The 24,625-nt window shown below is 36.0% G+C and overlaps 1 protein-coding gene across 1 annotated transcript in view; it reads left to right on the top strand.

Moving 5' to 3' along the window:
* The window catches only part of LOC138322783 (tolloid-like protein 1), a 41,520-nt gene extending 17,864 nt beyond the window's left edge, over positions 1-23,656 (top strand). Inside the window, exons 3-18 of the mRNA XM_069266878.1 lie at positions 505-716; positions 2,562-2,682; positions 5,419-5,597; positions 5,992-6,219; positions 10,528-10,737; positions 15,443-15,556; positions 15,764-15,909; positions 16,881-17,076; positions 17,634-17,756; positions 18,051-18,211; positions 18,857-19,040; positions 19,225-19,350; positions 19,805-20,146; positions 20,443-20,620; positions 21,374-21,446; positions 21,738-23,656. Of these exons, the coding sequence (XP_069122979.1) occupies positions 505-716; positions 2,562-2,682; positions 5,419-5,597; positions 5,992-6,219; positions 10,528-10,737; positions 15,443-15,556; positions 15,764-15,909; positions 16,881-17,076; positions 17,634-17,756; positions 18,051-18,211; positions 18,857-19,040; positions 19,225-19,350; positions 19,805-20,146; positions 20,443-20,620; positions 21,374-21,446; positions 21,738-21,893 (2,749 nt within the window). The 3' untranslated portion in view covers positions 21,894-23,656. The remainder of the gene's footprint in view (positions 1-504; positions 717-2,561; positions 2,683-5,418; positions 5,598-5,991; positions 6,220-10,527; positions 10,738-15,442; positions 15,557-15,763; positions 15,910-16,880; positions 17,077-17,633; positions 17,757-18,050; positions 18,212-18,856; positions 19,041-19,224; positions 19,351-19,804; positions 20,147-20,442; positions 20,621-21,373; positions 21,447-21,737) is intronic.
* Positions 23,657-24,625: the final 969 nt, after the last annotated feature.

Below are 24,625 nucleotides of genomic sequence, written 5' to 3'. Positions count from 1 at the left end.
GCCTTTGTTTTATGAAGTTTGTAAAACTTTATTTGGGTATCCCATCGAACCAAAATCTGCTTTTGTTGTTTGGATTAATGTGTAACTAGGGTTTGAACCTAGTACGATATCTTTCTCTCTTTTAGGACGAAACCAAGTAAAGGAAATTTAATTGACAATGTGATTAACTAGGAATGCTAAAAAGGCAGTGCAGATATAGAATGAGACAAATAAGATAAAATGCGTCCTTTTGCGGACGAATAGCATATGCCTCATGGTGGGGAAAGGGCAATAGTTGTTGATTTATCTTTGAATGCCAAAGGCCTATGCCCATTTGGTGGCATTACACCCACATTTACAATGATAAGCAGTGAGGCCACATATGAATGTCATATTTATTCATAATGTTGAATGGCATATGGTCAGATGATAACAGCATATCGATTGTGGTGTTTTGTTTATGCGTTTTGGGTGATGTAGGTCTAAACTTTACTTACATATTTGTAGTTACTTTCTTATTTGCAGCGATAAAAAATGCAAATCACTAAGGAAAGCAGAAAAGAAAAAGAGGAAGGAACAAAGATTCAGACGAAAAATCAAAAGGAAAATAAAGCGAACATTAGTCAGGTCTTCAGAGAACCAGGTTCAGAGGCGAGAACGCCGGGCAGCTACCGCCCGTCCGGAACGCCTCTGGGATTATGGTGTTATTCCCTATGAGATCGAGGCTAACTTTAGCGGTGAGTAGCCAACAATTACGTCTTTCTTTAGTAAAAGTAATGTTTATTATCTGCCCATATATCGTTATCACATCCAAGATAAAATCCTAATTAGCACTAACCACTCTAACTGTCGCTTTGCTTATCTACAAACACTAGTAAAACAGAGAGTTTAGCTATCAGCAGTTTTTCCCACAATAAAGACACTACACAAAGGAGAGTGTAAAATTAGACCGTTTGTGAAACATTGTGATAAAAAGTTTTGGCATTTCCTTAAAGCATATTTGTGTTAATGCACATACATTCTGTACTACTGCACTATACACACAACTAAAATAAAAGAACAGGATACAGCCTTTTGATAACTGGTCCAGAATCAATTACTTTTCTCATGGTATGTGACGAGAGTACATACTAGGTATATCATGATCAAGGGGGAATGCAGTTACATTTATTCAAATAATCATCATCATATTTAAATAAATGGTAGACGTATTTTAATATGTTTTGAAAAATCAAACGTTTTAAAAGAAAAAAACTTTCCTTTGATACAGACGGAAACAAACAAACGATCTAACATCACGGTTTCTCTTTCTTCATCTTACACAAAACAAATTTACATTACTGGTCACTAGAAACGACAAAACGCATTATTTATACTTTGATGTCAATGAGTTTTGTCTTATACTGACCGGAAGACGTATGATAATTAGGTAAGAACACATAATTAATATATAAACGGTATAACTGGCTTACGAGGAATAGTCTTCCTATCTTTGATGCTTATGTTCCTGTTCTGGATTCGAGACTTAAGCTGTGTTTCTTCGTATGCCTGTAGTCGGTATCGGGAACACTATATTATCCTGAAGATTTAAATTAAAGACGACCGATGAATAATTAATCCGCTGAATAGATGTCTTTTCTGAGGATATAAAGTGATATTATGCTAATAAAGTACCGAAATATTGATCTACATCGTTACTATACACAAAATGCTCGAGCTTTTATGAATATCTGTGCCGCCCTCCTTACGTGACAGTATTGGCAATCACGGTTTCGTACTGTAATTTTCAACATAAACATTTATGATTTGTCAGAAAAACGTAAAATTGTTACTTTTAAATCCGTAGCCTGACAATATGGGTCAGACGGTTCTGCTAGTGCTACCATCCCACAAGGCTCTGCTAAGTAAATATTCCAGATTCCCAACACACCCTGAATTAACTTGGGGCAGTTTTCAAAATGTGGTTTAGGCTTTTCCAGACATAAAGATTATAAGCAACAATGTAGAAGGATCTTCTGTAAATATAATCAGTATATATAGTTTGATAATGCTTGCCTTGGCCAGATGATCGATAGGCCTGTGCCTACAGCATTGTTGATATTAGCATCTCTATCTCGCCCAGCTTGTTTTTTAATCAATCCTGCGCTCTCAGATCCGTCTGAATAACATGTAGAGATATCGTCTCGTTACTGTTATTACCAATTAATTATTTTGGTTAGAAATTATTGGCACTTATCAGAAATTGCCTTTTTATGTCGTATCTAATTAAAGGTAGTGTTGGCCTATTATCATATAAATAGGTCTAAATGATTTATTATAAATTAGTTCAATGATATTTTTTTCTTTTTAGGCCCAAACTCGTGTAACGTTATTTTTGTTAGTTGATTTAGTTTGATTATATAACCATGTTGCTTAGAAAGGTAATTCCGTTTAGCTTTACCTCATTTAGTTACTTCAATATGTTCTATAATAATATGGTTTAAATGAGAATAATGTGTATATTTTCTAATTGATTCTATTATAAAATAAGCAAGCAACACTTATATTAAACTTGTTCTGTTATTGTTTCTTATTATGTCTAGGCCAACACAAGGCACTGTTTAAGCTTGCTATGAGACACTGGGAGAATTACACATGTGTATCTTTTGTGGAGAAACAACCAGAACACAACAACTACATAGTGTTTACCGAGAGGCCATGTGGGTAAGTGTTGGTCCAAAAACTTTGTGTTTATCCAATGATCCTGAAGACAAGAGGTTTCTGAGCTGCTGCCGAAAGGTCTTCTGGACCTTTAGGCACCTTTATGCACTCAGTCACAAAATCACGATTAAAGTCGAATTATAAACTCTATGAAATATTCAAGGTCTATATCGTCATTAGCAGTTATACTTGTGTTTAGCATACAAGAGATTTACGTTTTCTGCCTTAAGCAGTCATAGCAAATCTAACCATTTAAGCTTCTTTGGCAAGAAGGTACGATGAATGAACTGGTCAGGACAAGCTGTTGTTATACAACCAACTTTCAAGAAGGTTTACACTTTCATACCTTTGTATAACTTGTAAAACACTACCAATATGTAAGAAGCTACGTTACGAACATAGACCAGTGAACAGTACTGATTCATTTTGTCATGTCACCCAAAATGAGTACATAATTCCCACAACTGTTTCAAGTCTAATGTCCGGTGCTTTCGGTGGCTATAGATGATAACCATGTATTGATTCAGGTTCAGTAGGATTTTGGGTCAAAGGAAAGATCTATTTGGAGGTCAGTTATTTCCAATAACCAGTTGGTCAGTTACATCCAATGACCAGTTCCAATAATGGCCTGTCTCAGTAGGACGGTCACATGATTTATAAATAGTGTCACCTGATCACCGGAGCCAAACAAACTACACAACTGTAACAAATTAACGTGTATCTCTGACCATCGGCACTCTGACCTTGAGATACGACTAGTTATTGGCCACTGAACTTGAGATGAGCTTAGTTATTGGCTAGATTGGTGTATATTTCACGACCAATCAGAGAAATGACATTTTTGGTTTATTTCTCTGGTACACAGGGCCATGTTACAGGTGATGTGAGGCGAAGATAAGACTTACTGGGAAATATTGGTCCTTATTTTATCATTCAATTTATCTACGGCAATCGAATGATCCAGCTCTGGTTTCAGCTCTGGAAGGTTCTGGTCTTCCGCGAGAGGTGCCCGAGGATATGGCTATTGATAATCAAGTATTGGACTAAGTATGGCCAAAATAGTCTGTTTACCATATTGTTTATTGTATACATAAGTACAATAGCTTTATTGACTTGAGGCAAGTATGAAACGTGCATGTGAATTAGTGCAGTTAAACGATACTGTTTTCAGAAAAAAAATTGCACTAAAATCCATTGAACTGTCAGGATTGGTAAATCTAAGGATGTCATCATGCAATAAATTTCCTTTGTAACCAATGATGTAATTTATAGATGTTCTCAAATGAGTATAATGTAAAATACCATAATCAACACATGCTGAACAGATTTCAGTAAGTCATCGATATGTACTAAACATCCTGCTGTCTACACGTGGGGGCTAGTTAAGTACAATGTTTTATCACTGTAAAATCTTACTTACATCCCTTTTGAGAGTGTAATACGCTGTGCTGATTGGCGGACCGCCAGTTGGATGTGGATCGTAAACACATTAAACTGTTTGTCAGGTGGATGTATTTACGTCTACCTGTTGGCCATTACTCAATTATACTTTGATGATCTGCTGCATAAATCTGTCCGGAGATGGGAGAGACCGATTCCGTTTTACATGTTACACATATGCACTTCAGATCGGGAAACACAACAAAACCAGATAAATATCAGCATGGCAAAAGTGATGACCATTTAAAGTTGTTAATGACATATCAATTCGACTTGATAAACAAGTGCTTACACCTGTTCAGTAACGTGCTTTAATACAACCTCACTGATTACGTTTATAGACAATAAAGCTGTTAAAATTATATAACCAGCATGTTATTAGACCATAACTCACTGGATAGATCAGTAATATATCATGTAATATATCATGTTCAAGTTTTCTGACACCATTACAAATTTCAAAGGAAACATAACCATGATATGAAAACCACAGTTTCAAGCAAAATGTGAATACGTCATTTTTTGATGGAAAATTATTGCAAAATTGAAGGAATTGTGACCAGATGTTTCGAAAGCGTATGCGTCTTTCTCCATAGCTTGTATCTTGCATAAGTTAGCTCAAATCTGGGCCAAACCGCATAATGCTACACGAGTTGTAGCAGTGAAAATAGAAATGCGACACGTATAATCAACCATTAAAACAAACTAAATGGAAATTTCTAAGATATTAAATGTACGTTTAGAAATGTATAATCCAGCTATTAATTTGGAGGGCATGGATGTGTGAGATTAAAAACAATAATTTACTTAATTGCTGTCGTGATATCCGATCAAATTAACTAAAGTAAACTTTTGTACATAGAGGATATTCCTTGTTTCTTGATGAAAAACAATTTTTCATCGAGTGGGATGGAGACTGATATTTTTCACGAGTGCGAAGCACGATGGAAAAACATCAAAATAACCACCTCGTGAGATTAAATACAACTGTTAATCATTAACAAATTAGTCTATTTATAACGTTTTTACGTCTCTAATTATAAGATAATCTAAAACAAGACATTTAAACAATTAAAAATGAACTTAAATCGAAAGATGCACATGATATTACATTAATTTTTAAAAGGTTTTTTGATATTTTCACTCGGCATAAAATCTTATATTTCACTCTGAAAAATGTGATAAAATCATTTTTTTTCAATTCTTTTCACTTAAGTGGTCACTCTTTAAACAGTTCAGTGAAAGGCATTGGTATCAATATTTTTCCACACAATATTCATGTTATATTTATTTTTTCAGATGTTGCTCCTTTGTTGGTAAAAGAGGAAGTGGCGCACAGGCGATATCTATTGGAAAGAATTGTGACAAATTTGGAATAGTTGTGCACGAACTTGGTCACGTGATAGGGTTTTGGCACGAACACACGCGACCGGACAGGGACGACCATGTGCAGATCATTTACAAAAATATTATGCCAGGTAACAATTATTTACCGCTTACAAATGTTGTCATTCAGTTGTCGATATAATAAGATTAATAGTCAATTCAATGACAATTTTTTTTTAAATGTCATGTTTACATCATTAAGATAACTAAGAACCACAGCTTTTCCATAATAATTGTATTCCAATGCTTGGAACAATTAGATAGTGAGAGTTTTGTTTACATGGTATAATGGAAATATAAGAAAATACATGTACTTTTTCTGTAACAACTCGCATTGTATTTTTATTGTTTCTAATGTCGCCAGTGTTCCAGTGAATTGACGATTCCATACTCTTTTGTTGAAAATATTGTATTTCGTTCAGCATTGATAGTAGTGCTGATTGTATGAAGTTAGTATTCATACTGTTTCACATGTTGGTACTATAGGACAGGAATACAACTTCAACAAGTTGACAGAGAGTGAGGTGAATTCCCTCGGAGAGGAGTATGACTATGGCAGTATTATGCACTATGCCACCAATACCTTCGCTAGAGCTACTTACGTGGATACCATCCTACCAAGGAAGAAGACAGACGTATACCCCGAGATAGGACAGAGAGTTCGTCTTAGTGCAGGCGATATCAGACAGGCTAATAAACTCTATACCTGTCAAAGTAAGTCGAAAAATTTGTGTCTTTTGTGGAGAAATCCCAAATTAAGAACAGGTTGATTTCACTTAAGGATTAAGTAGATTATATAAGATTACTATGTCTTTATATTACATCGACATTGGAGCGAATTTCACGCATGACACATACTCCTAACTGAAATGGACAATGACATGGCATCGGGTATGAAAAATATCGGAATATTATGTCTGTTTCATTTGAGTTGTAAAGGTCCAGTATCTACTTTATAAGTATATTTAAGAAAAATCGTTTGACAAAAAAAATAATAATGCGCGAAATGGTTAAGTTGGGGTCCACTAGTAGATATAGAGATAATAGTTACATGAATTACCCAAAGAAAGACAATATCCTGCTCTCGTCCAAAATAAGACTTGTCTATTCAAATGGTCAAGGTGACAAACTGTAAGCCTGCGTGTTAGTCGAACAACGAATAATCTCCAAATAAAATGGTGATCATATGATCTAATGCTGAACGTAACGAATATTATTTAGAGCCTGTAAATTCTATAAACTACAACATGTGTTTGTTTCCGATGAAATGATCATTAAATGTTTCATAAGGAGATTATAGAAAAACGATTTTGTCAGCTCTCATACGAAATAACCACCCAGGTAGTGGTTGTCCTCTTTGAAGTAGAATATCACTCGTGAAATTGATTGTTGAGGTTGAATATCTTGTTAAGACACTGTACATTTATAACAGCGTGATACTTAGACGTGTAACTCTGTACCGCTATTTTGTATATACCGCGTACTGACAGATGTTTGGTGTAGCAGACTTTATAATTATCCAGGAGACTGGTACAGTTTTAACTTAATTATGATAAGGAACATGACAGCGTGAAAATATGTGTTAATTGTTTAACCTTGTGTCGGTGAGGTTCTGATCATTATCTCCGTCCTAATTCGGACTGGGCGTATTATAAGGATTGTAGTCTATCCACTTCTTTTCTCTTAATTCGAACGCGCGTCACTTTCTGCATATTTGTTCATTTTTTTAAATTTTATCAAGTCACCTTATTTAATGTTGTGTACAAGGCTAGTCCCCAAATCCCACTAACATATAATTATCCCGCTGTCTGCTCATTGTTCGCCAACATTATAACCTGTTATCTACCAATCTGTGCTTCGTTAGTGTGGCGAAATACTTCATCTGTCAGCTGGTGAAATATAACACAACTTGAATAATTCAATTCAAGATTTCAGACTTGTGTACCGTTTCCGCGTTGTGTTTTATGAATGATTTGTTCTGTTCTCTGATGGTGTCAAAGGTCATATGAATATTCAAAACTTTATCTTCATATTGTCAAAAAACTTGTCTATATGTGTTCTAATTCTCTGTGATGTTTCAAGGTTACAATCTGTTTTCATTGAAGAGCTATATCATTTCTTATCAGCTAGAGTCAATTACGTGCTTGATATTCAGTAAAAACCTGAAGTGTTACATGGAAATGAAACACGTTAATAGGGCAAATTGATATTGACTTTACCTGGAAAACTGGTTTATTATAACGTAAGGTGTTATTAGGGAGATTTTATTAGCTGGTGGTAGTGCAAGGTACTTGTGCAACACAGATTCTAATATCAAGATATCGGACCAAGTAAGATGTAAATTGATAACACAATCTTAGAGAACGTGACGGGAGGAGGTGTGTATCACGTGTTTAGTCAGAGTTCTGAGAATTATCAGATATCAAACTATAAAACATTGCTTTTTATATCATCATCTTTTTAATCATTAGTAGTATGTCAAGGTTATAGGGAATTTAGCAGGTTCATTTTTTTAATAAGCATTAAAGAAAAGCTTAAATTGGTTATTTTTATGAAAGTTAAAAGTATCTGCTGTTGGATGCTACTGGGTATACACAGTAGTTAACTTGTGGTTAGCTCTGAAATCACTCGTGGTATTTAATAGGATGTTCACAGACTAATTAGATTAAAATCCTGCAAGGTATGGTAGTGAGTTTGAGTCCGTGTCCAGAGCCCCCAACAGCGTTCCATCATCAGCCATGAATGCCCATGATGTGCTCTAGCTAGCAGTCATTCATCACTCCACCGCCCTAACAGTACCTATCCTCTATTTCATCTACCTACACAGCAGGCATGTGCATCTGTTCTAACAGCCATACTAAACAAACTGTGTCACACCTGATTAGTACTGGCCTCCATACAGAACACACCAGTCGTTCCATAGTCAACAAACGTATAAATTTTGTCTACAGTAATTTCAATGTAGTCATGCTATTGTTGGAGAGAAGGCCAGTAAACGCTGCAGCCTGGCAACCGTTCTTCCGTAGATCTGGTGTAGGTTTGGGTACAACTAAACTGGCCACCAGTCTCTAGAATATTAAACAAATCACTAAAATTTGGCTTTATTATTTTTGTCTGTACTACATACCTGATTCTAAGTTTAAACTAGGAGGAGATAATCTAGTAAAGAACTCTGCTGAGAAAGTCTTATCAGCAACTTAGGGTCTGGTGGCCAGTCTAGGGTACAACACAAACATGTCAGGGCGGCTCGATCAAACTACGGGCCAATATCCCACACCTCGTGTATGCTGACGCCTGATACAGTCACGAATCTTGATGTGTCTTATTAATACGTAGTGACAGATGGAAGAGGTTCCGTATGAGTCAGGAAACATCTCTTACCCGCCTACCTGTTTATTGATAGAGGATATTATCTATTTTTATATGATCATTAAACAACAAATAAAAACGATGATATGTGTAAGATAACGGTAGTGGTAGTGACGCAATGATACCAGGTGCTCTGTCAGATGGGTGTAGATATCCCCCAAATTTGATGGATGTTTTTTTAAAAGTGCTTATGAGAGTAGGTGGTAAAAACACATCTCAGCTAAAAATACGACCCTTCATCCCACTTTGGTCATTTATGTTTTTCGTTGCATGACATGTTTCGAAAAATGGATTTGCTACAACTAAACTTCTTCATAAATGAGAGATATTTACCGGTTTCGATAGCATTCGGTAATGAGTTACTGCTTCTTGCGGGGATGACTGACTTTTGTAACAGACAAAATGGAAAGTCGAGCAGCGTGCAAAGTAAACGGAAAATCATACTTTAAAATAGAAAAAAAACAGGAGTTGCAGAATATGGATAGTAAGGAGAAAAATTGGGCGATAGACATGACATAACAATTGTTGGTGAATGATGGAAAGGGGGTACAATAGAGAAGGGGGGAACACGTGGGGACTAAATATGATGGGGAAATAGATTATTGGAAAGGGTATATAACCGGGAGGGGTATATGATGAGGAAAATTAGAGTAACAGGAAGGTAAATAGGAGTCCGACATTAGCGATTTACCGTCATTAGCACCTGTTGTCTGGCCAGCGGTAAACTCAGTAGCAGACCAGACATCAAATGCCTACTTTACAGCTCACCTGTTTTCTGTTTGTAAATCCAGCATTGCATGCTCGTCTTCATTATCAGGACGCGCATGTGTTTGTAGATCATGCGTAGAGAACAGAGCAGATTTGACGGATTACTAACATACTGATGAAAGGCAGACTATTTGTATTGTCAGGTACGAGATATTACCGGTATGGTCTAGTAATGTGAAGACATGTATTACGTGGCTTACAGGTGTATAATCACACGCATTAAACAAATACATGTGCTGGTGGAACTTTATTTCTATGGACCTATATAAACTTAAGTGTATTCTAGAAATGTGTTTTCTATTTCTTTGTTTAAACTAACTGTTTCTGCGATTCGATGCCGATATCAAATTCAAAGTGTGGACAAACAATCAAATAATCCTATCTAAACGATGCATGTATACATGTATATTGGTAAATCGTTACTCCAAACACAAGTCGTGAAAAGCCTGGACCATTACTACGAAACTGTCATGTAAAAATCCTTTTTCAGTAGACGGAACTAGTTTCCTTCCAATAAACTCCTGAAATAATCATCATCATTTTTATGGTCATGTTTTTGACTTTTGTCTGTCAAATGTGCTTTATTTTATAGATATTGATTCAAACATCTGATTGTGTAATATGCTCTAACAAAGCAATATGTTAGATTAGTATTGCTATTAACGTTCTTAAAGCCAGATTAAATGATTTCTGGTACCTACTATGGTGCGCTATCCAATCAAATCAAATAACGAAATATCAACAATGCTATGGTACTTGACAAGGGCTACGTTATAGATTTTATATGACACAAGTACTTGAAAATGTCTGGTTTCGTAACATCTACAGTTTAAGTACCCAACCATCACGTACAAATGTTGTGATGATATTGTCATTTTATTTCAGAATGCGGTAGAACTCTACAAGAGTCCATAGCCGACTTCTCCCACACCCCCAAGCCTAACGAGGCCGAGATGTGCCATTGGAGGATATCGGCTACCCACGGAGAGAAGATCGTGCTAAACTTCACGTCCCTAGATATCCCCGATTCTGTGGGCTGTGAGACGGACTACCTGGAGATCCGTGACGGCCATTACATCAGATCACCTCTACTTGGTGGGTTCATAAAATATCTAATATTGTATTCTACCGTATTTGTGTAAACCTACTACAAATGTCCTTTTTGGAAACCTTTACGGACGATTTATTTATCGTTTTTACTGACTAATTCAAAATGTACTAAAATATATACAAACGTGATTTTATTAATGTTCATTTCATAGACCTTAAAGTTTAGCTGAACTCCCCATTCATTTCTTTTTCCTTTGATATCGTTCTGTCAAATTTCTGAATGAATCAAATACTTTTCATTATAGAAATGTGGTTTTAGATCACCTAGTAGACGTAGTCTCAAGTGACCTATTCTAATCGCCTTTTGTCCGTCGTCGTCCGTCGTGAGTCATGCGTCGTATGTCCGTAAACAATTTACATTTTCGACTTCTTCTCCAAAACTGCTAAAGCAATTTCAATGAAATTTTGTACAAAAGTTATAAGGCTAATCAAAATTGTGAATTATATGATCCCCAACCCCAAGGGGGTTGTGGGAGGAGCCAAAAGGGGTAAAATTTACCAAAATTTCAAAAATCGTCTTCTCTACTCACAGATGTAGTAGAATCAAATACTCTTCATAGATAGAAAGGTCTTAAGGTCCTTAACAAAAATTGTGAATTATATTTCCCCTGGGGAGAGGGTTAAGTTTACTTTAGCTTATATAGGGAAAACACATTTTTGAGCATTATTTGGTCATTTGTAATAGGAACTGATTCAAATGTTGTCAGAATTATAAGTATGAGATGGCCAATCAATCCTATTAACAAATGTTCTATGACTGACCCCCAGGGGCCTTAGGGGCGGGGTCAAAAGGGGTCAAATAGGCTCAAACTTTAAAAAATATTCTTCTGAAATTCTTGAAATGGTAGAATCAAATAATTATAGATGGAAAGGTCTTAAGGTGTTTTATACAAAATGTGAATTATATGACCCTGGGGTCTCACGTTACCCCCTGGGGAGGGGGTCAAATTTACAATTGTTTATATAGAAAAAACACATTTATGAACATTATTTGCTCAATTTTCATAGGAAATGAGTCAAACTTGATTAGAATTATTATCCTGAGATTTTAACATTTTAACATCCATATCGGTTCTCGATGACCCCGTGAGGGACCAGAAGGGTGGGACCAAACAGGGTCAAAATTACTAAAATTAAAAAAAAAATCTTCTAAGTTCACAGGTTTGACGGAAGCAAATACTCTTCATAGACTAAAAAGTCAGATTTATAAATCACTGTCCAACTTCAAAGTCCAGTAGATAGTGTTTATATGTCTTTTATTTGTTTCATTATTTGTTTCATTATATATTAAAACTCAGGTGACCGTTAAGGCCCATAGGTCTCTTGTTTTTTCACGCAAATGACATTCTACATCAGTATGATATCGTATTTTCATTAATGAAATAAATTTTAAAATAAATGTGCAAATTATATATTTTAATGTCCAATATGATTAAGGAACTCCATTACTAAACCCAATGAAGTAGATTCAGTATAAAGAGCGTGGGAGCCTAGAAATGTTCGGGTGTGGTGCTAATTCTTTCACACTCTCTCCCTTAATGTGAACAAATATCGATAGCGTTGGCTCGAGAACAACGAAAGCCACAAATAAATTAACCCTTTATATATTGGGCATATAGGAGGAAGGGGAATCGAGAACAACGAAAGTCACAAACAAACAAAATATTCGTTTACATATTGGGCGTGGAGGAGGAAGGGGGATCGAGAACAACGAAAGCCACAAATAAACAAATAATCGTTTACAAATTGGGCGTGGATGAAGAATGTTACAGGCAATAATCCCACATTATATTGAGCATGAAGAGACACTATCACTTTGAAGGTTTGGTTAAAGACCTGATCGCACCAAGGCGGATCCCACCAAGGCAGACTTTGGAAAAAGTCCATACTCCCTCCCAATAACCACAATTACGTTATGGACCGTCATTATGATTAAACCATTATTCCATTCTAATCGGTCATGACCATAGGGCTTGCTTCTGTCTATTACAGAATTAATTTATAACATAAATCCATTACTGCGCGTTCCTACTAATGAAAGACGATCATGCTATCATATTGAGCAAGAAGGTCACATTGTTACCATTTGACTGTAGTTCCTGGATCACGACGACGGAAATATGTTCCTTAATCACTGACTCTAGCTGGCACAATATATCATGATACATGTATAAGGAAAGAGTTTCTTGGCTATGACAGACACTTTAATGTCTTGTTAAGATAGATTATCCCTAATTTAGTTATATCTGATAAGAAACCTTTCAAGTTAGGCCTGAGGAAAAACTAATGGTAGACAATGCCTATCAATGCGTACCCCACTAACTAACTTAAGGATGTAGGAAGTAAATCTGTTGTGGCAGGAAAGCATACTTCCTTCTTATATGTATTTTCGAATTATCTTATAAACGTGTTGGACATGATACCCTGTATAATGTATATACTATATGATTCTTATAATTTGTTACTTTGGTCAATACTAGTTGCGATATACCACTCAGTTAGAGAGAACTTTAGCGCGATCGGTTGAGCATCATCGAGAGGTCCCGAGATACATCCTTGACAGAATCAGTGATTATATTTATTATAAATCCTGCACCTTGTTACATGATCACTAAAAGTTGATACATTGTAATACTATGGTAGTATAACTTCATGTAGACAATTAGTATTGTGGTTAGTGAAATAACATGCTGTAGATTTGTGTAATTAGATGGGAAACACAACGGCCGATAGAGTGAGCTGAATACATAGACAATATATAACGTCCAGTAGGTGAATGTAACATTGAAAAATATGAGAGAAGGAAGAGGAACCGCATGTGTAGCCTATATAGACGTATAATTGGCAGTGTTTGGGTATATCCATCGTAACATTGACAGGCCAGTATCGATTTGGAGTATATAGTTGACTCACAAAGTCGTCATGTATTATGTACGCTATAAAACCTAACAAAATATTGCAATGTTATGGGTAGTGTACTCTTTTGTAGGGCTGAAGTGTCAATAAAAATACATTTAAACAGGTTAGAAAGTGTAAGATGGGTAATCAAAAGCATTCTTTCCCGCTGATAAGACAAACAACATACACTCGCTGGATCGGTAATAAAACTGGCTTTGTCAAGTTTATGTAGGAACTACCCCATCAGCTGATGATACATCGTAGAGATGCTTGGTTACTTCTCAACCATTTGTTTCAAATACAAATTGATATGTGGGCCTCCATGGGTTTATAGATATAAAAAGAGTATGTTATGACTTTAAGACAGTAAATTGACATTAAAAGTTGTTACATTTACATTAAATTACATTCTTAGTTTTTAATTGGGCGATATACATGATATTACTTGCATATGCTATTTTTTCTACTACCATAAGTTTCCAAATCATTATAAAACATGAAAAATTTGGGGTTTGATATATTTTCTGAAATACTGTATGTTTAAGTTATCACGTGCGTATTTATGACATAAGTCAATGTCTTGACTAACCTACTACCATAAAATGTTGTAGGATTTATATTTACAATAAAATTAAAGGTTGCAGAAAAATGCTTAATTCATTGGACTAATTTTACCGTCAAGTGAATCGTACTTACGTGAAATCTAGGGAATCTGGTTTATGTGCTGCATTTTAATCATAGAAGAGTTATTCAAAATATGTAAGATGAATAATGCATGGAAAAATGATCTCACCAAATTACAACTTATGTAAGAAGCAGAAATCCTGAAGACAGGTATATCTACAACACGTCCGTCTAGACGTGGCAACTTGTATCTGAATGCTTTGTCTCTGTAAATACAGCACCCCCTGTGCGGACCGCCTGGTTCAGATCTGTACGTTGTGATGCACTATATATAACATCATACAATCTGAGGATGCACTTATGATGCATTTTGGTTGATAAGTTGTGGTGGGTGATGCACCAAGGATGTACCTTATAAATACAACATCCGCACACCTGGTTCAATTCCTCCATTAACTTTGGCACGGATCCATTGTTATCTTAACGACCAATTTCTGTGACATAGGATAATCCCATATCATTGGCGTTTTATCGTGGAGCGAGGACAGACGGTCATGGCCACAGATACTATAAACATTGTGGGTATATTAGTACAATTATTAGAAGGTGGAGGTCATCAACCTCGTAGTAAATGGGATGATGGTATAACAAAACATTGGCTTTAGCCTTCTAATGATGGTCCAGTCAAAAATCCTCAAAAACTATCAATACCCTTAATATCCCATTCGCATAGCTTCAATATATGAAGAATGAAATAAACTTCATTTTCAGCAAATAAACATATTTGCATCTTTTGAATATTGCATGTTTTTTTTTATATACTGGGTAATATGTTTTCAGACTTATCAGCCATATATTGTCTCTCCGCGTTTGTGCATCATCAACATTATACTTACATGAGTGCCAATCTTGTGGGCAGTGGCATTTAATGGGGAATCGTTTACATTAATATCGAACTCAGTGTACCTTACCAGCAATCCCGGTGTTAAGATAAAGATCCCACGTGTTTGGTGACATCAATGAGCAGTTATAGGTAACACGGCTACAGGAATGACATTAAACATGAAACGATGGATCATAACATGTATTCTACATGTAGGACTGTTTTAGTCGCACGTAATAAATATGACACATACAGCGTGACTTATAACGTTATGATCTTTTACAGGTCGTTACTGTGGTGATCGAATTCCACCGACCCTCATCTCTTCAGACAGCCGCATGTGGTTGGAATATAGGTCAAGCAGGGGTCAAGGGACAGGGTTCAGTGCACAGTATGAAGGTGAGATCCAATTCACGAGTTTTAGATATGAAAGGTTAAAATCATTTTTGCTACCGCCATTCGTTGTTTGTCGAATATAAACGTTTTATCTCATTAAGAATTTAAGGAATAAGGAAAATTCAGTAATAAAGTTGACTTAATGGAATCTACATTTTACAAACATAATTAATTTGTAAACATAATTCAGATTCATTTTAATTTGGTCAGCTATCTGTGGTGGCGAGATTTACAAAGAAAACGGCCAGTTAACCAGTCCTAACTATCCTGACGACTACAAACCGAACAAGGAGTGCGTCTGGAAAATCACGGTGGAGGAGGATTACTCTGTTGCTCTCAAATTCCAGTCTTTTGAGGTAGGAAACAAAGCCTGTCATCGCGGAATTAATACTCACGTTTTATAGATTATAAAATCAGATAGATTCTCTATACAGCTGTTATAATCAGACGTCATGTGTAGATGTTTAGTTCATGTTCACAAAAACGGACTGATTTTGATTTAGAGACCTCGGTATGCTTTTTTTTGCGAAACTTATATTTTGACCTCGATCACGCTTATGGGTAGAAATTTTCTTTATGTAATATGATTACCTTGCTGGCCACTCAGAGGACAGCAACATTCAATCGTCTTGTTTGTGTGTGTCGCTAGCCGAAATACGTATTACCCAAATGTGCCTATCCCCATTGAAGTATATGCATGAAGTTTATCGGTACGTTAAAAATGTATTAGCTCAGCCCAGTTTCACTATATATATCAGCGTACCTTCTGGCTGTTTTCCATATGTTAGCTGTTATGCAATTATTTCACTATTAAGGAGGGAATCCTGTTTGTAGAAACCAGGTGTGTAACTTGTGTGATCAGACCACACCTGAATATCACAGGTATAATTGTGTTACTATACTCAATGGGTCCGGTAATGCGTACCAACAACCATTATGGCAGCCCGTTTGACAGCATAAACAAACTGGAAATTTAGATATCGGTGCCAACAACAGCAGTTTATTAAGTGCCTGTCTATATCAAAGATCCATCTGATTTGTTTACAATGCCGATACGTCAGTCTATTAGACTTCAAAAATACGCTGTCTAAAACAATCAAAATGGAAAAAATAAGAAATTTCCGTAGGTTACCTGAATTACTTTGAAGGTTAAATGTCCAAACCTAAGAAGAACCACATGGTCTTAGTGCGAGTTTATAGGTTTTTTAAGCGTAATCAAATGTTATTTTCATCTAGACTTAGAGTTTAGATTTAAAACTGTATAATAATCATATAATGATAATATTATATACTTATCCTATAATGTATATGTTTGATAATTTTACAGATTGAAAATCACGACAATTGCGTATATGACTACCTGGAGATACGAGACGGTCACGAGGACAATTCCCCGCTGATAGGTCGTTTCTGTGGCTACAAGATTCCGGAAGATATAAAATCTACAGGAAATAAGTTATATGTTAAGTTTGTGTCTGACGGCTCGGTACAAAAGGCGGGCTTCGCAGCTTCCTTTGTAAAAGGTAGGGCGTAACGTGTTACTGCGCTATAATAAAAATATTAGTTCAAGCGTCAACATGAAAGGTCACGCAAGTCATGGCTTTTAGTTTTTTATTTGAGAAGACAGATTTTAACATGAAGTCTTAATAGGTTTTAAACTGTAAATGTACATAACTGTAGCACGGTATTAGTTTTATAAGTTAGAGCAGATAGGCATCCGCGCAATTCAATAATTGCTTTATCAACAACACAGAAATGTTGCTTGGATAATCATATTTCAGTGCGAAGTTTTGATATAATAAGATCAAATGACCAGCATGCCTTATGACTTAATACTGGCTAACAGTATATTCAGTAGATCACTTATGAAGAGTGGTCCAGAATATGAAATAATTGACCTACTTTAACTCTATTTTGTCACTGTATAAGGGAATGCTTGTTAGTTTCGTTGTTGCAATGGAATCAAGTAACAAATAAGCGTGATAAAATATTGCTATCACTGATTTGAGGATAACCAAAAAGCATTTCTTTAAGTACAATGGTATAAACACAAATATGACATGACTTCTTGATATTACAGAATACGACGAATGCGCCACAGAGTATCACGGTTGTGACCATATATGTGTCAATACGCTCGGAAACTTCAAATGTGAATGTAAAATAGGCTTCGAGCTGCACTCCGACGGCAAAAAGTGTGAAGGTAATATTTGGTTATAGAAATCTGTCAGTACAGTTCACAAGACTTTGAGATGTTTATTGGTATTAACATACGAAAACATGTGGATATTAAATGTAACAAGAAATAGACACATGTAAGGCAACATACAAGTGCACATGACAATAAGTTCTTCTGTTAAACTACTAAAACATATCTCTTTACGTTAGCGTCAGATTATTCAGACTGACCACCGACCGCCCGCTCACAGCGTTGTATTTTGTACCAAAATATATATGAGAGACATAATGGAGAAAATGTTTACTTTATTGTTTCCAGATGCATGTGGAGGCTACATCGACCTTGCCAATGGTACCATCCAGAGTCCTTCCTTCCCTGACCTGTACCCACCCAACAAGATGTGTGTGTGGGAGATCGTGGCACCTGACCAGTACAGGATCACCCTCAACTTCACACACTTTGATATGGAGGGGAACAATGTAAGTATATGTTCTAAATACGTTTTAATTCGTATATAAAGAAATGTTAAAAACTTCAAATCATACTCCAATCCATACACTTTGATATGGAGAGAAGCAATGTAAGTAAATGTTCTAATTTGTTTGTATATAAAGCAATATTAATCTACAATGTATATCTTCACATCCTACTCCAATTCATACTTTTTGATATGGAGGGGAGTACAGCTATTAGATCAGTTACTATATTGCATATGTAACGGAATGTTATCCTTTTTATAACCCTACAAACGAAATAACCACTTTCACGTTATCTCGCCATATTGGTCATTACATCAGAATCAATTAAAGGGTTTTTAAAAATTTGATTTGACAACAAAGCTTGATAAGAGTTTTCAAAACTGAAAAGTATCTAAAGTTACCAGTAGACATTGTGTAGTATGATCATAACGATAGTACTAGTGGGGTTAAGAAAATAATGGATTTGTATGATATTTTACTTTGAGTAGCAGACGACATAAATGACACTTCAGGAACACAATGTTCTTGCTATGTTCTGTTTGTGCACAATGGCTTCTCTGCTCTTTCCTCTCTTCACTCCGACTATTTTAGTTAGATTTTCATTTTCTGTATTAAAACGTATTCTTGTGTTTTTTTGTAAAACAGCAAGATTGTGAGTACGACTCTGTGAGGGTGAGCAGCGGCGTCGGAACAGAGGCTGTCGTACATGGAATCTTCTGTGGTTCTAACCTCCCCATGCCGATCACTTCAGAGAGCAACACACTCCGGATAGAGTTTAATTCCGATAACTCTGTACAGAAAACGGGATTCCAGGCTGTCTTCTTCACAGGTATGGTCAGCTGATGTAAATGTTCATATCGTAACACGCAATAACCCAAATGTGATAGGTTTCCATTCATACATTTGAGGCTTTTTCAACACGTAGAAATTGTAAGATACTGCTGAGAATTTACAAACGTGCAGTCAATACCGATTGCCTGGAGATATAACGGATCTGTTTTCCCCATTTTCAGACATGGATGAATGTGCTGTAAACAACGGAGGATGTCAACACATCTGTAAGAACACAGTCGGAAGCTATGAGTGCGCATGTCACAACGGATTCACTCTTCATGAAAACAACCATGACTGTAAAGAAGGTAAAATTAACAACTCAAATCAATCTCCACTCCAGATTTAATGAAAAGATTACGCATTTTGTCACTAACGGATCCTTCAATGACTTTCATTTTGTATTTGTTTGTAATACTGAGCTGGATAATATTGTTCTTATATCCGTTTGCAAGCCACACTTTTACTACTTTTCCTGTTCCTGGTTATATACAATATCAAAGTTCGACATTTGGTAAGTGGATGTGATAAATTCTAATGACACAATGTATGCCAAAGTTAAGACTATGAGATAGTGAGCAGTAGCATTTTTTCCACACATTAATGTACTAAGGACTGGGCGAGCTTTGTCCTTGATTCAAAAATCGTGAGATGGGTTTTAAACAGAATCTCTTACCGTCACTTGATGTGACATGTGACCTAATCCTAAGTGGTTGAGATCGGTGTTGTACGTACCTTACATCTCTACATCTATTGCACTAGGTGGGTGTCAGCACACCATCAGCGATCCTCAAGGGGAGATAAGCAGTCCTAATTGGCCCGACTACTACCCAAGCCGAAAGGACTGCGTATGGCAATTTACGACCACGGAGGGACATCGGATCAAACTGGTTTTCCAGCACTTCGAGTTGGAGCCCCATCAGGAGTGTACGTACGATCATATCGAGATCTTTGACGGCAAGGATTCCAATGCCAGGAGTCTGGGGCGTTTCTGTGGAAGTAGCGTCCCTCGTCCCATCAGCTCGAATAGTAACGTCATGTATATGGTCTTCTACTCGGACGCATCCGTACAACGTAAAGGTTTTAACGCCCTTCACAAGACAGGTACGCTATATCTAAAATAACGATGGCATCATTTAACAGTTGTACATATTTCTCTATGGACATCGCAATTACATTTTTGCAACTGAAACAGCTCACCGCGTCTTTAAAAGTAGCACAGTACTCATTTTAATGCATTACTACAAATATTAGGATTAATCTTAAAAGCTGGTAATACATTAAACAGCTGTTTCACTTAATCTTTTGAACTTAGAATTATAATTAGAAGTAAAGTTTACTGCTAAGTGATAATATTTGCCGTAAGATTAACATGTCTACAAAATTCATTTCCCCTACAGAATGTGGTGGTCACCTAACGGCTAAGGACGGCCAGCAAAGGTTGTACTCTCACTCCAAATATGGCGATCAGAACTACGACAATAAGATGGAGTGCGAGTGGGTGATTGAGGCAAAAAGCAACAAGCGCATTAAGTTCTACTTTGTCACATTTGAAATAGAAGATGAAAGCGAATGCGGGTGAGTGCTTTATGGTTTCATTATACCCCGGCAACAAAGGTGAATATTCTAGAATCACACTGCCTGGATATCTGTCTGTCGTCCGATATTCACCTTCACTACTAGATTAATTTCAATGAATCTTTACAGTTATGTTGGGTACCCTGGGTAAATGTGCAAGTAGGCTTTATTTCCGAAACTGGCTGCTATTGTATACGGGTTTTGATTTTTTAAATAACGAATAATTCATTAGTATTTTTGTATCATTAATTATGGGTAAGTGATGTAACATACGAATGTCTTACCGAATGTTTAACACTCATCATACGACATTGTTTGATAACAGTTAACTTTGCAACAAAACAGAGGTTTCTGATTGGTTAAAATTTAGATACTGTTCGATTAAGCTGAAAATTGGTTTCAAAATGAGACGTCAAAACGAACATAAAAGACATTTGTGTCTAGATCATTGGTGAGCACACTTGGGTCATATTTTCAAAACTAATGTGTAACTTGGTTAACAAGTCCCCCAAATGAGGGGTAATGGTGGTATTTGTTAGATATTGGCTTAGAGTTCTAGTGTGTTTTAATGTACACTTTTTTTTTATAGAATCCGAGATATCCTTAGGACGCGAACTTAGTGATAAGCGTATGGTGTTGAAGGTTCCATTCTTAACTTAGAGTTGGTTGCTGCCTCTGATAACTGTAGTAAAGACTTATTTCCCTAAACATTATAAAGCTCAAATAATAATGACAATAATTTGGTCACAACAGGTATGATAACGTGGAGATATACGATGGGATGCACGACACAGACCCATTGGTGGATAGATACTGTGGGAGCAAGGTACGATTAATTCAGTTTTCTTTTGGTTCATAATGTCCTAATAAAAACCGAAAAATGTTTTCTGGAGTTTTCTGCTTGCTATTATTGTAGTCCATACGTACAATGTACCCTAATAAAACAGAACAGTCTTTGTGTGTATATATTTGTTTAATCTATGTCCAGTTTTACCTTCTGTGTGTCCTAGCTAAACAGAAGCTGACTGCAAGCGTTTTTGGTTCTTTATAAATTCTTAACTCAAATGTGACCTAGTTTAACAAAGTTTGCATCCTGATGTTTCTTTCTTTTTTGTAGGTTCCATCTGAGATAATATCGTCAGGGGAATACCTTCTGATTCGCTTCAAATCAGATGACACCATCAATTGGAAGGGCTTCTCTGGAATATACCTCCAGACTACCCCAGAACAGGAGGGATTTGGAGGACTGAAGCAGCTCCCGAACCTCCGCTAATCTGGACCAGCCTGCCTTTCTATCCAGGGATTCGTCCCCACTGATCCGAGCCAGTCCACAGCCGGTTTTAGAAAAGGGACATCACCCACAGCCTCTACCTTTCTCCAGTCACTGCTGATGTTTGGCCAGGTTCGCTCCTTCTCCGCTGACTATTCTATCCGAGGGTTATCCGAGATCAACTTTTGGTAGTTTTAAGCTGGTCATTCTATGAGCAGGGTCCAAAGCAATAAATATATGGAATATTTTGTGGGTGAAAATGTTGAGATTGAAGGGAGAGATTGGGGGTTCTGTGTTATCATCAAGACTCTGTTCACTTCTCTACCTCGTGATAGTTCGAGCTAAAGAAGACACATTTTTGTACATTTGTGTGCCGTAGGGAGAAATGGAAAAGAAAATGCAATAATCAAAAAGTGTTGTATGTGTCCTTGTTTGAAGTTGTAAATATTCTACATTAGTATCTAAAACATGGTTGTGTTATACAAATATAGGGTGTAAGGATAGCACATTAAACTAGTACCATCGGATCATCTCATTTTCGTAAACATATTTTATGTATAATAACATTATTAAATGTCAGTATTGATGTTTTTACCTTTTGCAATCAAGCTTAATATTTCCTTCTAGCAGAGTACAGCCGTTGTGATGACGTATTTCACATGTTCGTTTGAATGTCGATGCTATTTTACAAAGACATATTGTAGCTTTTGTTTAGGGTACCACAACTTATAACAATTGATGATTTTTTTAACTCATTAGTTAATGTATAACTGATATAATGTATAACAGATTTAGAAAATAGTTTTGTCGCTAACGGTATATGATACAATTTTAATTCCATCTTTGATGAACGATAAAACGCTCTCGTTTGTATTAATCAGTTCAATTTTTTATTGGTCATGTTATTTAAGGGGCGACCTTGAACCACGAAAACAATATCTTGGGCACCATACTATGTAAGATCTTAAAATAGTCCTGTTTGGTACATTACAAGTTGTTTATTACGTGCTTATTCCGTTATCGTTTGGAGATTTGGTTTGTTGAACATAACCAATCTTACAGTCAATTTGGAACACGATAAGGCGAATTAAATGATATATTTCAAGGTCGATATATATCAATTTCATGATAAAAATAATAATTAAGAGATAAAGATTATAACAGATGTCCTTGTTCCATATAAACGTCGAACATGTATGAATAAATTTCAGTTGATATTTATAAACACGCTGCGCGATACATAACATTAATCCAATATGTTGTACATACCAGGGTATCGTTTGTTGCACAAATCGGTATATTTTGTTTCAGTTCGTTTTCCATGCTGTGCGATGTAGTACATGTTTACAAATTAAAGTTGTGCACTGTATTACAATTCACCGTTACATGTGTTCAGTTTTGTACAATGTTGAACAAGTCAACATTGTTCTTGTACAAGTGAACTTATGTTATATGGTGTGGTACATGTTTACGTTATAGTGTTACATTCTTGTAGTCAACAGTATGCATGTACATTGTTGTTCAAGAAGTTATTGTATATTATTTACAGATATTCTGTACAAATCAGCGTTTTTCAACACAAATTTAGAATAAATCAGGCACGCTTACTGTTGTTTACGTCAACTGTATAATTTAACGTTGTATATTTTCATGTTTTAAAGATATGAACATCATCAATTTAACTGTAGCTTTTCACTATTTCATATTAATGTTCATTTTTTAAATATTGTAAATTATTTTGAGAAATAAATGTCATTTTTAAAAGATTTGATATCTTATTGATTTGGATTAGTGCGAGTTATACTAGTAGCCATCGTCGGAGACACACGGGTGATCGCACTGCACTACGCTACACTTATCACATACGCGTACGTATGCCCTAATTAATACCTTATACCTAATAACATTAAGACTATTAGTATAAAACACTCATATGACAATACCTATTTCTACCCTAATAGCACTATTTTATTACAGAAATACCTTATAAAGTCCTATACTGCTATAAACGAAGCTAACAACGCTTTTGTTCATATACCTGGCCCATACACAAACGTGTATACACCACCCGCGATCGTGCGCTCACAGTATCGCTTACCCAAACATAACGCTTACTCTGATTGTATGAAATCCCATCGCAAAAATGTACTGGAACCAATCAAATTCTTCATGCATATGAATTACCTACAGGGATTTTACAACGAGTTTGCCCATGGGTGATAATTATATATCAAAGTGTAGCGTAATGTAGTGCGATCATCCGTGGGTCTCCGACGATGACTAGTAGCTAGTGCTCATGATTTGTATCTCAAGTTTTTTTCCTTACATGTAATTTGAAAATGTTTGATTCTAACCTAAATTAACATACTCTGTATAGATTACTTTTCGTTTAGGGTTTTTATATATTAAAACTATTCCTTTGTGCGTAAACAAGTTCAAACTATTGAAAACTCCCCATACTCACTCGAGATACGACTTCCAACTCTCAAATATAGGCGTTTTTTTAGGAACAATATGATTTAAGTAAAAACGACAAAATTTTAACCATGTCCTCAACCAGAACTAGAGGCAATAGTATGAGACCCGGCGAGTGCTGGACTTCTGGAACTCCTTATGAGATTCTGTAGTTGAAGCCATCACCATTATGTAACACTTGCAAAAGGCGTCTAAATATCCACTGACAAAAGGTACAGTATTATCCCAGAGTTTAATTACAAGAACAAGATGCGTATAAA

This window comes from Argopecten irradians, chromosome 5, assembly GCF_041381155.1.
Source record: "Argopecten irradians isolate NY chromosome 5, Ai_NY, whole genome shotgun sequence".
Lineage (NCBI taxonomy): Eukaryota > Metazoa > Mollusca > Bivalvia > Pectinida > Pectinidae > Argopecten > Argopecten irradians.
The sequence above is the reverse complement of the archived record's forward strand: the minus strand, read 5'-3'. Positions and strand labels throughout refer to the sequence as shown.